General features: G+C 30.6%; 1 protein-coding gene across 2 annotated transcripts in view; it reads left to right on the forward strand.

Moving 5' to 3' along the window:
* The first annotated feature begins 5028 nt into the window (after positions 1-5028).
* The window catches only part of LOC105254643 (rho GTPase-activating protein 20), a 230116-nt gene continuing 218281 nt past the window's right edge, over positions 5029-16863 (forward strand). Inside the window, exon 1 of one of the 2 annotated variants that reach the window (XM_025413936.1) lies at positions 5029-5947. In XM_025413936.1, coding sequence (XP_025269721.1) covers positions 5756-5947 — 192 coding nt within the window. In that variant the 5' untranslated portion in view covers positions 5029-5755. The remainder of the gene's footprint in view (positions 5948-16863) is intronic. The other variant, XM_025413935.1, reaches the window with a different exon arrangement.

Genomic DNA, 16863 nt, shown 5'->3' on the forward strand with positions numbered 1-16863 from the left:
TTTTAACAATGTTTAATAAAACAATATTAGATTTTGTACTTTTGACATATGAACAATGCAAATATATAGACGAAATCATAGAAATGAAAAATCTAGAAGGCGATTATTGCTTCTACTAATTTCGGTTTGTATACAAACGCATGTAAGGATTCGAATTTTATTTCATGTTAGATAACTACTCTTCGAGAGAAAAATAATGTATTTTTCGACTTCATTAATCTTTCATCAATCTTTAAATCTTTTTGACATTAAAAAAAAATAATTTCTTATTATATTATCGTCTATGTTAAATTTATATATAGTATATATATTTTTTTACAAAAATTTTTTCTAAATCTATTAAGATATACTCTTCGAAAAATATATAATTCATATAATGATATAGATTAAAAATTCTATATCACTATATATATGTCAAAATAAATTATCAAAATATATTACTAAATAAATCAATATAATTTTATCATCCTTTTATTTTGATTATTTAAATGTGTAAATCTGTTTGTAATATAAAATAAATAAATAAAAACAGATTTTTGCAAAAGAAATTATATTTTTCTATTTACGAATTTTAAGATTATTAATTTCATCTTTTATCAAGAGGGAAGAGATTGTTATATGAAGTATTATTTAAGTATTATATGATTAAAAAGGAAGTATTTTTCACTATAATATTTTGTAAATTTCATTAATTTATATCGAATAAACAATTAAAAAATTAGTAATTTATCTTTATAAAAAAATATTATATATAAAAAAGTATATACACATACACACACACACACACACACACACACACACACACTTACATATATATAAATATAATCCAAAAAGATCAAAATATTTATAATAATAAATTAAAATTACAGTTACTATTTCGATTTCCATACGATTGCAATATTTTTTATTGAAACGTAGACTCTTTCTTCTAGCATCAGAATGCCGAAACTTCTGGCTACGCTATGATATGTAATAACTAACAAATATCTTAAAAATAATCCTGAAATCTATTATAAATATTTTAAAAATTTTGTATTAAATTAAATATTTTGAAATATAAAAATTATAGCAATTCTTATATAATACAAAGCATGACAAGTTATTATTAAAATTTAACATATACATCTCTACTTTCATCTTGGAGACCAGCAGCTCGTTTCGACTCCGCGCTACTATTTTTCATCGGCATAGTGGATATATATATATATATATATATATATATATATATATATATACATTAACAATTTATATATTTAGATTCGAGATAAAATCAATAATTGAAGTAATTTATATAATTTATGCTTCAATTTTGAAAAGACAATAATATATGTAATAATTTCTGGAATTCAACAGAAGCAATTACAAATTATATGTATATTTTTAAGTACATGCACAATTTGCACAATGCTGTTGCATTCCAGAAATTAATGCTTATATTGTTTTTTCAACAAAGAAAGCTTTAAAGATGTCGAGAATATTAGATGCTAATCACGTTTTTATGATCGAAGACACACGTGATTGAAAATATTATGCTCTAACAACAAGTAGGCGTTCTAAAAGCAGCGTATCCTTTGACTTTTTTAAAAATTTCATTTGTTTGTATGTATATAAATATTGTTTTAAAAAATAGAAAAAATAGAAAATTAACTCAAAGTTATACTCAATTATCAAATTAGGACTGAATGTTCTAAACATAATTTAAAGGTTAATATATAAAATGATTATACATACATACATACATACATATATATAGGGCAATTATTAAATCAATTTCTATTTTTAACAAGCGATTGAAAATTATGACCAATTAAAAGTTTAAATATTTGAAGAAAGTAGAGATGAAATTATACAGGAGCTAATATAATATATCAAAGAAGTTTATCGTTGTCTTAAATCTTCAATCATTTGCCTTGAATTAATGGATTGTAGATTTTTACTTTGATATAAAGCTTTAGTTTCATAGATTTTTTTCTTTTAATTTCATAAAAATCATTTTCACGACGCTAAATGGAGCGCGTTACATGGGTTATACCATATTTTATTCACGTTACAAAAAATATAAAATTATTTTCAAACTTATCTTGATTGAATTCTAACTAATAATCTGATAATATTCTGATCATCTATCTTTATATTAAGATCGCTTTTCTCGTAATGATTAGTAGAAAATATTTTACATATTAGTTCAGTACATTATTACTCGACATGCGCTACTTATTAGCGAGTTCTTATTAGTGTACTTTTTATCTAATCTATTATTTGTATTTATATCCTCGAGAAATTGGATATAAATTCCGATCATATTAATTCGAATAAAATATGTGAAATATCCTAGAAAGCTCGTATATATAAAGCTGAAAAATCGAATTGTAATAAAAAATTATAGGAGGTGTACTGTTACATCGGTAATAGCATTATAAAGTATCGAAGAGATTGAAGATTTGTTTTTTAATACACATCAAAACTGTTTAAATTTATCATCAAAAGATTAGCTGATCTTGTTTTGACACACCTTGTATATGCTGCATTTGAATGTTTACAAACTTGGATGGATATAATGTCCAGGTCGAAGTAACACGCCGACATTATGTAACCGCTCGACGCGATCGACGTAGAAATGCGCTTTCTAATAGGTCTTCGTTATTTATAAGCGAGAAAGGAGACACCACATCGTGTCTCGTCGAGATGCTTCTGTCAACGATGCCGTCACGCTGTGGCTCGTGGATATAAATCAATCATCGATCACGTTCCGCAATTTCCCCTATCGCGGTTTTAGATTACGCATTCGAGAGTTCTCGCATCTCGCGGAAACAATGACTTTCGCTTAAAGAAACACCGGATGTTGCTATAAATACAATGAATATAGACTGTGCAAATCGATTAAACGTTGCGTCAAAATTAGAAAAAGAAGGAGAGCTTTGGAAAGTACGTTCTTTCCTATTTTTAAAATGGATCAATCAGAGCGAAGAATCTTCGAGGATGCGAAAATAGCGTCAAGCGAAGTGCATCTTATAGTTTATGATTTTATTCTAATTAAAAAGAGATAAAATCGCCCTCCTGAAATATTGTCGCTTTTTTTAAATTACGGTGCATGATGAATCATTTAAATTTGTATTATACTGATATGTTAAAGATTAAGATTAAAGATTAAAGAATTAAAATTTAACAAGGAATGAAAATAGAAGGACAAGAATATTTTAGTTCTCTTTGTTCTGACTAGTGAAATTTTTATTTTTTTTTTCAAATAAAAAATTTTAATCTTTATTTTCAATCTTCAATGCATGATCTATACACAGAAAAAAAAGTGTCAAATCAAAATTTATATACTTAAATTAACGCGTTCATTGTTTCGTGTATACGCAATAATTTATATCTTCTTAGAAGAATTTAATAATTTTAAATTTCAACAATATTATAGTCTTATTTTAATATTGTAATTGTCATCTTAAGAATATATAATTATTTAATTCTACTTTAAGAAAATTATAATTTTTGATTTAAAAATGTTATTTTCTATCTAACATTATTTCTTTTCCATTCAAGAAAATTAAATCTGAAATCATAAGAATATATTTTTCTTGATTGAACTATGTAAAATGGTTTCATTCAAGTAAGCAATTATTTAAGCAATTATATTTTTCTTTAAAAAACACAATATAATCTCATTTCCATGTTAAAACTAAATATATTTTAAAAATAAGAATGTCATTTTTTTCTGTGTATGTTTTACAGGTAAAACAGAATATGCATGCAGTCTATTTTTACTATGTTTATGACCATTGTAACACAGTTCAGTTATTCAAATGGCGGTAAAAGTGCCGTGGAATTAATCGACTTGTAATTTTCACACGGCAATATCGCGATTCGCAAGTATTTGCTAAATGGAAATCTATTTTGTTTCAGTTATATTCGAAATAAAGCAAAAAAAAAATGAACATGGCTTTTATATTGAAAAAGAAACAAAATTTGTATGGTAGAAAGCGTGGTTAAAGAAAGTGAGTGGTTCCCACCAAACTTTCGACTTTAATATTTAATAAAAAAATAATCGCTTTCAATTAATTATTTTTTAAAAGAATCAATGTCTTCGTACTGCTATTTTATCGTGTAATGTAAAAAATGGAGCGCACATATATTCACAAGGGGTCAACCACTATGGCAATCATTGTACATTTCATTAGAAATATATGCGGCAGTATAGTGAATATAATTTTCGAAAATACATGTTTTAGAAAAATATATATTATAATACTAACAATATAAGACAGAAAAATATATACTAGAAATATTTTTTAATTCTGCAAAGGCAATACTAGCAATATTGACAATAAAATAATAAGGATAGGAATACCAACAATAGCGTTAAATAAGCATTATTAACAATACAAAAGCAATACAATGGCAGTGTTAACAATAAAGTGTACTGTATTGCTACCAATGATAATCACTATATTTTTTGAATAGTGATTGACCTCTCGTATATTCATAACAGTAATGTAAATCTGTAAATTAAGAAGACGCTAAGATATGAAATCGAATTCTGCAATGGCAATACTAGCAATATTAACAATAAAATAATAATAGGAACACCAACAATAGCATTAAATAAGCATTATTAACAATACGAAAACAATACAATGGCAATGTTAACAGTTAAAGTGTACTGTATTGCTACAAATGATAATCATATATTTTTTGAATAGTGGTTGACCTCTCGTATATTTATGACAGATGTAAATCTGTAAATGAAGAAGACGCTAAGATATGAAATCGTCGCGCTCCAGAGATCGCGATATACGAATCTAGCAGTTGGAGTATCGCGCGACGATTATTTTGACATTTGACAGATCGCGCTCCGATCCGTTACGTCATCGCGCCGACCGTCTCGATCCTAGCCTCCCGCGGGGATGCGTTTTGTTTACCAACGGTGCGCGGCTCGCACGCCGGGAGTGGCACGGGAGAGGCGCGGAGGTGGCGTGGCGACGATGGTTAGTGGCGGCGCGGCCTCGTGTGGTAGGAGGCTACCGCGATTCAATTTCAGTCGAAGCGCGTCAGGCAGACCGAACGAGCGGGCGGGTGGATCAAACGATCGAGGCAGCGAGGATCGGTGTCGGCGCCTCTCTGGATTTTTCAATCTTCGGCCAAGAGACAGAAAGAAAAGGAAGGAGAGAGAATATAGCTGCAAGCGCGCTCGGTCTGAAGTTTGCGCGCGGTATGAACGTAGGTGCATACCATGTGGCTCCCTTCGCGCGCCTTCGTCCCCTCCCCGCCTAAGCTGGTGCTGCGCGCGTTAGTACAGCACAATTCAGCGTCATTCAGTCAGTTTTTCTCATCGCGCGTGTTCGGTTCGTTGTGTGTATCGCGCGTCGTGGGATTCATCCGGCGATTGTATCATTAGGATTCGCGGGGCGAGTGATTTTTCCGCGGATTCAGCTGGAGCGACTCCGTGTTCAAGCAAAAAATTCGGCAAGTCGAGTGTAAATGGCGACGTTTGCGGAACTTTCGGAGCCTCGACGGTTCGCCCAGGCAGGTAATTAGTGAGAAGATATCTCGACGTTGACTTTCGAGATGGTCCTTCGCGAGGATATACGACGTTTGCCGGAATAATTACGTGGTAACACGACGACGAGACGAACACCGGCGTCTGCATTTGTGTACGTGCTGCGCGCGCGCGCGCGCACGGGTGTGTATGTGTATGTGTGTCGCCATGAACGAAAATCGATAGGAAGGAAAGGATTGCCCTCGCCTGCGATCGAGAATGGAATTCGGGAGCTACAAGGGCACCGGACCCCGCATTAGGGTCCGCAGGCGAGCCGAATTGGGCAGACGGCTCACCAGGAGGCTGTCCCTCGTCGCGAAAATGCCGGCTGCGATTCTCAGTAAGGCGAACCAACCAGAGCCGAGACCGGTCGAGATCACGGCGATTGCACCTGACAAGACGCAGCTCACGGTGAGTAAAATGCACCGTTGATTTATAAACGTGCGCTTTTATCGCCCGAATGATAATCCCCTCTGAACGTTCAATCTTATTCGCGATCGAAAGATTTGATGCCGGAATAAATTATATATATACGTCATGATATTTTGTATATTGTAAACGTTGAGAGAATTTTGGAAAAAATATTTGTAAATTATTTTAAATTATATAGGATATATAAATTTTTTTTTTCAAAACTTTTTCGAAAATTGTATGAATTTTTCTCATTTCTACATGAAATTTTATTTTTGTTACCTTTAAAAATTAAGAGAGATGAATCACAACTTTAAGTCGTTCTAAATGGATAAGTAAATTAGCCTCCAATAGTTTTGTCTAGCAGTATTTTTTTTAAATGACAATAATCAATATAATGTATGATAAAATCGATATCAATCAATTGGCTGCAATGATTGGCTGAATTGAAATATTTTTTTATAATCGAAAATATACCCGGTGAAAGAAACACAATGATATAGTGTACATATAATATACAGATCACAAGTATTAGACTAGCACAACAAGACTAATATTTATTATTATTTATTATTAATATTAAAATAAATTACGTAAAAAGATTTATATGCCAAATGGTAAGATTAAGATAAAATAATTCAGAGTATAATAGTGATTGTGTATATTGATTGCTATACAAATTATTTTAATTCTTTAAAATATACAATCAATTCAAAAAAATACATCACAAGATTGAAATTATTATAAATATATACTTTGTATATTTTTTTCTCGTTAAACATTTTCTCTAAAAGTATGAAAGTGTTTCCGATATAATTATTAATCGATCGATAGAGTACCTCACAACTTTACACTTGATCGTTGACATTGCAAAGAAATTCGAGCCTAAATTTGAATCAGGAAGTCGCACCGGTTTTTTGCATCAAATTCCAAGATAGAAATCGAAATGCGCTATAGACTTCGACGATTAATGTATTGGTATGTTATACTTCGACTGGCATTCTGGGAGTAAGAGGTGTTACCTTCGCGATATTTAACGCAGGAAAATTCTGCCTGTCTCATTCTTGTCAGCGGTTCGCTGATTCGCAACGCTTTCGAATCGTTACCTTTGTGATGACCTATTTTTTATTTTCAAAATTTTGATAACATACTGCTGGACAAAATTGACGCATAATTTTTTTTTCACTTTTTCTTTAAAGCTTTTTATTAAAATTTAAATATCAGCTTTTAAAGAAAAAGTGAAAAAAATTATTATATAATTATATAACAATTTATTATATTATTATAATAATATAATAAATTATATAATAATATTAATTTATAATTTATTATATTATTATATAAAAAAATTATATGTAATTAATCGAGTTTTTCTTGCAAAGAATTCTAGACGCATAGAGATATATAAAATTACACATCAGTCAGTTAGTCATAAATATAAAAAAAAGATTGTAAATGCCAAGAATAATAATCTTATTGTTACATACTTTAAATGAATTTTTTTGTAGAATTATTTTACGGAGCGCAAAGATAAAAAGAAGATGAATGAATGTGTACGTGTATTAATCCTAACGTCGTATTCATACTTGCTCTTTTGCGCGGTGCATGCGAGGGAAGCCGTTTTATCTAACCATCATCAAGAGGGAAAATAAATCTCCAGTCTCCCAATACGTCGCTTCTCTCGCGCGTTTCCGCCGCGCAATCACAATGAAGGAAGTACCGGATACATGCTCGATCTCTCGGGAAAGAAGCGCGGCGAAGAGTCGCATCCGCGTACACGTAGTTCGTTGAACCTCGACGCCTTTTTACACGTAATCGGTTGTAAGAAAGAAAGCGTGATCGATGATCGGTGCTTTCTATCGCGCGCAAAGTGGCGAACGACCTATCTTTTTTTTCTCCTTTTTCTCCTTTTGCGATTCGCGACGTGTCTGTCTCGTTCTCGGATCTCGAAACTGGGTCGACGATTTAGCGTGGGTCGAGCAGCGAATGTAAATCGATTCGAGTTTACGGCGCACATAAATGCATTATCGACGCGCACGTGCCCGATTATTGGCAGCTGTGTATGACTTTTCTTCTTCTGCTGGTTACACAAAGTGTTCTGTTGTGCACGAGTTTTTTTTATCTCTATTTTATTTATTCTTTACGGAAAAATCTGATTATCTAGTGGTGTTTTTTTTTTAGGAGTTGTAGATTATATTTGAAAATTTTCTAATAATATTCTCGAACTCGAATATTTTTACGATAAAATCTTTTTGAGATAAAATCTTTTTAAATTTGATCTTTGCATTATTCGAACAATAAAAAACATTTTTTATAAATTCTAGAGTAATATCGATAAAATAAAAATTTATTTTTACTTCTCAAAGTTGCCGAGATAGCTATAAACAAGTTCCTACGCATTGAATTTATAATATATAAACATTCTCGATCACCACATAAGTCTTAATATAAATCATATTTTTTCGTTTAAATGTTCAATTAATTTTGTTAAACATTTATATATACAACTTAAATATTTAATCCATTTATTTATCCATAAATCGTTGATAATTCAATAGTCACAATTTTTTAAAATTTATACAAATTATTTAATAAAATATAAATTTCAAAGATTATATAATAAAATAAAATTATAAATTGTTTAATAAAATAAGTAAGATAAATTTCAGAGATTATATACTTCATAAAAACATCTCTCTTTAATATAAGCAGTAATTCAATTGCATCTTTAACATTGCAACTTTTTGATAATACGATATAAACGAATTATAACGATAATAACGAATGCGATTGCAATAAAAATTATCAGTAGACGAGAGTTAACGGTATCGGCTATATGTACGGGTACTTAAAGTAGAATGCCGTTTTGCAATCCAACTATAAGCGTATATATAATTGTGCGATGCGGCTACGCGCCGACACATTCGCGACCATAAGAGTAAAAGTCTGCGATCACTTAAATGCCAATATATACAACCGCGGAGGGTTAAAGGAGGTTCCCCGCAAACACGAAACGATAATCGCTAATATTATTGCTAATACCGTGAACACGTACCGTTGCGCCGAGTTTTCATCTTTCGACGATCGCGTGATAAGTAGTATTCGTGATTCACGTCGTAATTACATCCGATAATGTCTACGTTTACATATCTGCAGGCAGGAATTAATTTATTATGATTTTTCGCTGTTGCTCTTATCAGCTCAAGTATCATAAAGAGCTTTCTGTTTCGAAATATATGACCAATTAATTGATTTAATTTATTTTCAATTTCTCATCGAAGGATATTTCCCCTGGATCTATAATGTTTAATAGAAATACGAGCAAGTTTATTGCTTTTGCTATTAGAAAATTTAGAGAATTTAAATTTTTAAACAATATAATACGTATTCATAGTTTAATATGTTTGAGTTTTTTTTAGAAAAATATGATAGAGCATTTATTCTCTTGTGTAATATCGAAAGTGATATAGGTTAACGATCGTTTGCGGTTTTTATCGGTAAAATTAAACTCATGTTTCGATATGAAGTAATAGTGTTTTGCTGCGCAATAACTAGAATGTCGTCCGAGACAAAATCTCGCATCTTAATAGTTGCAACTTTAAAACGCGCTTGTAAATCTTCGTCTAATCTCTGCGCCTATCTACGAAGGTATTCAAAGTATCTTGAAATATATATTGGTATGCAAAATGCAAGGGCATTTGTTATTCTCGCGGTATAACTCAATTAGTTGCATAGTTACGTCATGCAACGAAATGCTGTTCTGGTAACGAAAAAGCCATTATCGACGAATTATGCTACATAAATGTTATACATGTAACAAATACATAGAATATTCTGTATATCAGCTGTGTTCTAGATAAAGATAACGAAGTCCATATGTTAAAGTATACGTATATATAAGAGAGAATTTTTTTTTAAATAAAAATTTTATATATAATCTCTCTCTTTTTATTTTCTTAATTTTTTATTTTCTCAATTTTTAAGTAAATTGTTGTCATAATTTTTCTTTTGCAGATAAAATATGCATTTTTATTTTTTATAGATTTCTGTAAGTTTTATATGACGTTTTTTATAGTTTCTACAGACTCTACAAGTATAATAAAAGCCTACACGAATGTACTCTTTAATGCGATGTAAGGTGTGCTTTTATATCGGCCATAAATATCATACTAGAGGAATATCGTATAGTTTTCGCAAACTTTATTTTTTCGACTGAACGACATGTGTGAGGTATATTTAAAGGTCGCTGACTCCTCGACTGGCGAACGCGATATTCACTTTCGACTCTCGAACGAAGCAAACGTGCGGTATCGATCATCTCTCCTTGATCATTTCGTAATGATGAGATTCTCTTCCGATGCAATCTGATCTAAAGTGGTTATCAGTTATAGAAAAATTTTTATTCGTTACTGAAGCATCTTTAAAATTTTGATCAAATCATTAAAAAAAAACATATCATTCTAATAATGAGATCATAAAATCATGAGATATAATTTTGAATGTAATTTTGTATACATTTAAAATTCTAAATTTTGATTTTCTATTAGAACTAATTAATTATGGTTCATGCGTTTTAATTTTTAATTCGCAATTTATATTTTTAGAAAATACATATAACGAGGTAACACGAATCAATTGAGAAACTGCAACGTATCACGCGAAAAAAATAAAATAATTTTGTGTGCTTATAATTACGTGTACATATATAATTTATTGATATTATTATATTATATTATTATTATTGATATTATTATATATATTACATGTACATATAATTTATTGATATTCTTACAATAATAAAATTCTAATATCTTTGATAATCCGATGGAATTGAAAAAAATATATGCGTTCCATCTTGTTAGATAGGAAACTGAATATAGCTCGGTTACAGCAGCATCCTTTTTAGTCGTTAAAAAGGCTGATCTTAATTAATAAGACGGAGAAAGTAACGCTTTTATGCGATAGCGGTGTTGTACGATTAGAGAACGCTCGAAGGTGGTGTGGTTACGCCAGTTATCCGACAAGTTCGATTCTTACTCATTATGCACCTGTTTATTAGCCGGCACACGTGTGCGCGCATAGGAAACGGTACAAGTATTTTCACTTGATTCGCGTCTAATATCCTATGATTTCGTTGACGCTGACAAATAAATTATGTCTGACGTGGCCAATCTTAGAGCAGTTGCTTGCGAACGTAGTCGAATTAAATACGCATTACTTTCGATTTTAAATAATATATGCTATCAAAAAAGCAGCATTATCGCATTAAAGATGCAATTGAATTATTACATGCATCTTTTCAAATATATATAATTAATAAATATATATAATTAATAAATAATATAATTTTCAAAAAATCATATTATTTTACTAAATGATTTATATAAATGATAAAAAATGTAACATAGCTGTTGAGTTATGAACAATTGCTGTGAATAGATAAATGTCTAACAAATTTAATGAAATATTTGACAAAAAAAAAGATGAAATTTGACAATATATATATTATATCTGAAACTTTATACGTAACAATTGTTAATAGTATGTGCACATATAAAATGAAATTTTAAAGAAGGTTGTTGACTTCATATGTAAATCGAGCGATTGTTCGATCGTCTAATACGAACGAGTTAACTCGTAATGAATAGGAGAAAGCGATACTCGAATTAAATTTCCGTCCGCATTTTATCGCGATATGATTAGACCGCGTTATACCAGTTATATTTACCTGTGCTTGATCTCGGCTCGTCACACATTTATCAATTATTACTTACACGAGCGCATCTCTGCGCGCTCATGTGTCTAGAGCTTGGTCTAGAGTCTAGAGCCTAGAGACTGAAATCTTATTGACTGAGTCAACGTTGAATTGAGACAAAGAATATTACTCGAGTAATATTGAGGCAATGATGTTAATATTAGACTTCTCGGAAAAAATTAGTCATTAATGTTGACTTTATCATACAGAGAATGAGATGTAATTGAATAATCTCATTTAAGAAAGTTTTATTAAAAATAATTTTTTATATTTGCGAATTTTTCTTTCAGGATACGCTCATCACTCATTAACTTTTTGAAGATTATTTATCTGTTTTCAATTAAATATTTTAATAATTATCTAAAATTTAATTAATATTTGCAGCATAATTGATTTTTCAAGATTTTTATAGAATAATTTTACTTTATTTTATGAAATAATAAAAAAATTGAATATATGATTTTTTAGAATGTCTATTCTAATAGGGTAATATTATTTAGTAGTAGATTAGTAGTAATTGTATATATTCTTTAAATTCTCCTAATCATTTAACAAACAATATTTTAATTAGCAGTAATTAGCGTTCTACTGTAAAAATAATATTAAAACATCTTGAAGCAATAACACTGACATTATTTAAAAATCCATTTAATTAGCAAGAAATTCTTCTCTGTAATAAATAGTATCTTTCCACGAAGACTATGTTTGCCGAAAATGTTATAACTAGTGTCATAATCCTTGGGAGGCTAGACTTTTTGGAAGACGACATTGAACAAGGACACACAGTTCATTACCTTCCGAAATTTCAGCATTCGTATAATGCGAGTTGCAGGTCGAATTTTATTGTGGGTTTTTTGGTTAAAATATATTTGGAGATATTTTTGAAGATTTTTTTTTTTAAGGTAGCTATCGATTATATGAGGGGTAATAAAGCTGATTCTGTTTATGTGTGCATTTTCCAGCTTAAATAAAAAATTGTTCCATTATTAGCAGGCGGGCGGATTGTGAAATTATTCGGTAATTCATCGTAAAGTTGCTTTTTGCCGGCCGTCTTTTCCCGCTCGTCCAAATCTTTCGGCATCGTTTGCGCACTGTATTCGTTTGTGCGTGCCGCGCGTGCTGATAATGCCCTGTAATTAAGCCGCACGCAGCGGCAATTCGAGAAATGTTGCTCGTAAGTGGCTCGGAGTGCGAACGCAGCAGATAACGACATCCGACAAATTCCGAATTTCGTTTCATTCACGAGACTCTCCTCGAATCTTAGAAATTTTGCTCGAATTTCGCGATACCTTCGTAGTTGATAATCTCGCTTTTATTTTTAATTTAATAAATAATATTTAAGCGAGCGTAATTCCATTTTGGCATCTTAGACAGGAGAATGGATCGCGATTAAAAAAAAACAGCATTTCATATGCATACGTGTGTAACTAAACTGAAGAAAACGTGAAGCAAAATTTTCAGGAAATGATTCACGGTTACGAAGCTTTCACCGCGCGACGTTATGTCATGTTTGGAGAAGGTGACGAGCGATAACGGATTTAATAAAATTTATAATGCAAATTTTTATGGATCCAAAGTTTCGTATCATTTTTTTAAGCATCTCGCGTTATTTTTTCTTTTTCCTATCTAGACATGTTCATCTCATTCATGATAATTCGTATTTCTGTCTTAATTAAAGTCTTAATTAAAGTCGTAAATTTTGTAAATTATTGAATATAATAATATTTAGAAATTATTGGAACTATTATCAATTTTTAGGAATTTCATTGAATATATTAAGAATTTTTAATATATATAAATACTTAATTATTAATATATATTTAATATATATAAATACTTAATTATTAATATAAATATCACGTTTTGAAATATTATATAAAAATACAACATACGATTTAATATTTTTACAACTTCTTTTTTTGAACTAATGACTCTTGTCGAATAAAGATTAAATTTAACATTCTAAAAAATTTGCCGCACCTTTCTATCGCAATATTTCTCTCAAACTGTATATTGAATCTCAGACAGACTCTCATCAAGAGCAATAAATCATGCTGAAATAATATCTATTATATAAATCACTTCCTATTCATCTATTTTCAATCGGCATAAACAATGGGGCGATTGATTCTCGAAGCCTATTCGCATTTGCGTGCGCCAAGACTTTTATTTCTCCATGAGAGTAGTACTCGAAGCCGGCAAACATATGTTTCGATGTACAGTTTATGTGCACACACGCGCTATGTACGCGATACTCGTATATACAGAAGCACGTGCACACATAATATCTTGTACATATTTATTCATCGCAAGTGACAGGTTTAATTCGATGATGAAGTCTCGAAGTACGTATGTTGTCAATCATAGAATCAATCTGTTGACAGATTATTGAAAATATATATATCCTTCAATTTTTGATATAATTATTTCATTTACAGGAAAATAATTTTTAAATATATTTAATTTTTTAATTTTTAAATTTAAATTATAAACAGAAATTGTATAGAGATTTTATTTCTCAATAATTTCAATGTCCACGATTCGATAATTCAATAATACATAAATTATTTCTGCGTAAAGAATTGAATGCAAAATGCTCGATATTTTTATGATGCTTACGCATAAATGATCGAGAAGTGTAGATTGATACGTGTCTTTATTTTTTATAAAACTTAAAATTGTACAATGTGTTTATTAGTGAATTCTAAAACAACTCGTAAAATACATGGGTAAAGTTAGCTCGGGTTTTTCTGGGACAGAAGTTACGTATTGTTTGCGGCACGTTTGTGTGCGCTCGAACATTTTTATTATCGTACTCTGGACAGTTACGTTTCCAAAGATACATCGTATTCGTCGCCGTGCATACTGCATTGTATGTACGAGGAGAGATCTACGAGAGAGGCAAGGATAAAGCGTTACGTAAAAGCTGCGCGTTGGACTTGTTTCCTCCTGATCGGCAAATACGCCTATCGTTTTCTGTATACCTTTCCGTTCGTCGTAGGTCTAATGGCGAGTGACCAATGCTAATTTGATTCCCGTGTAGTGCAATCACGACCCTGATTGCCGATGTTACGCACATCACGCGCATTCCTGCGCGCGCGTGCGTTTTCCATCTTACACGATTAATTGTCGCTCGCTATTCAATGTGTCGGTTGTTCCTGCAAAGGAGAAGGAATGTAATATTGACGAGACACCCTCGGCTCTCGTATGTAATATATATGATAACGAGCACTCGCAAAAAAGCATGATCAACCTTATGGATCTTATATTACACACCACGAACGTCAGATTTAATGAAGGAAATTTGTTGGACATGTCAAGGCTTTGATCTAGATCCTTCCCATTTTTTGCAAAAAATAATATGTATGTATCCTTATATATTTTTGTTAATTTCATATTTACATAAGTTAAATAGCATAATTTTTCAAGTGCCAATCTGTAAGAGAAAATGTTTCATAGTAATCGGATAATTTTTGTATAAAACGAATTAAGTATTTATCAATTATATTTAATTTATTTAATCTTCATCTTTTGATGATTTTTTTCACAAACATAAGAAAAATGGAATATATTTATCTTTGTTGCTTGCAAAGGAATGTTACAGATATTTGCAAAAAATAGTCGTAATTATTTGTCAATTTGTACGCGAAACTATACACACTGTTTTATGACATAAAATGATGATTCTTCTTGATAAGAAAAAAGTAAAAGATTTTTTCGCAATCTGTATAGAGGGTACCATTATTAGTAATCATAATTTACAAAAACGGAATATACTTTTTATCTTCCTCTGACAAATGCGAGGACAAATTGAAAACGGTATTAGGGAGGAATGAGAATCTGTATTCACTTTTTCATCTTTTTTTCACAAATTAAGCTTCTTTTTTACGATTGTATGTTATTATCATCTATACGAGATATAAATATAATAAAAATAAAATGATTAATCCTTTCGCTGCGGCGAAGTCTAATGCAGAGCGCGCGTGATAGACGGCACATATTTAGCCGTGCCTGCTATAAATGGCGAAATTTTTTGCTGTCGCATCGCATATCAGTTACTAGTATGAAGATATTTGAATAATGATAATCTAAATATGCCTAAAGACACCAACAGCACTATGTAAGTGATAATACTTAAAAACCTTAAGGCGTCAATAGTATACAATTACTAAAATTTTAAAACGACTAAAAGCACCTGCAGCAGCGAAAGGTTAAAAAAGAAAAATTCTTGAAAACTTAATTTTTTTTCTCTCCATTTTTATATTTTAATTTATTTCTGAATTTATTTAACATGAATAAAATTGAAAGCATCTACAGCAGCGAAAGGGTTAAAAAAGAAAAATTCTTGAAGATTTAAATTTTGTTTCTCTCTATTTTTACGTTTTAATTTATTTAACATGAATAAAATTAAAATTAAATATATATTCTAGCAAAATTTACGATATGCCAATCAGCGTCAAAATTGATTTATTGATTTAACACATCATAGTATAAATCAATTTTGTCCAAAATGACATAAATGTCATTTAACTTGTGCGCAGTATCTTCTCGCGCGGTATAGATGAAACACATACATTTTATTTATTTACAATTTGCGATCTGTAATACACATTCTATATATACATTTCTCTATATTTTAATATCCGATAAATTGACATGAAGATTAAAAATAAATATTGCAACTTTGCCAAAAATCATCTTTGTTGAATTGCGACTTTTTTCCGGAATATGAAGACAAGAATTTATCCAAATTATATGTTCCCCACAGACTTTTACGCCCATGCAGATAAGCCATTATAATCTCGTGCACACATGCCTTTATAATATGGCTACACATGACGATTCGTACGCTTTCACACTCCATGTGGCACACATGCGTCACATTCTATCGTAGGACTTTTCAAACAGAAATCTAATATGTTTAGAGTCGTTTACTATCTGCATGCATTCTGTGGCAACAATCGAATTATTGTAAGAATAATGCTACAATTTGAAATTTGCAAAATTTTCTCTAAGAAATTTATCTACATGAATTTGCACATGAATTTTTTATTTATATCGCCTTAAATTGTCAAATATAATTTTGGAATAACAATTTTATGTTATTTTGCGCAATTCAAAAAATTATAATGATATAACTGTTCTCCTCTATTCGTGAAGG

This window comes from Camponotus floridanus, unplaced genomic scaffold (assembly GCF_003227725.1).
Source record: "Camponotus floridanus strain SB8 unplaced genomic scaffold, Cflo_v7.5 scaffold71, whole genome shotgun sequence".
In the NCBI taxonomy this organism is placed as follows: domain Eukaryota; kingdom Metazoa; phylum Arthropoda; class Insecta; order Hymenoptera; family Formicidae; genus Camponotus; species Camponotus floridanus.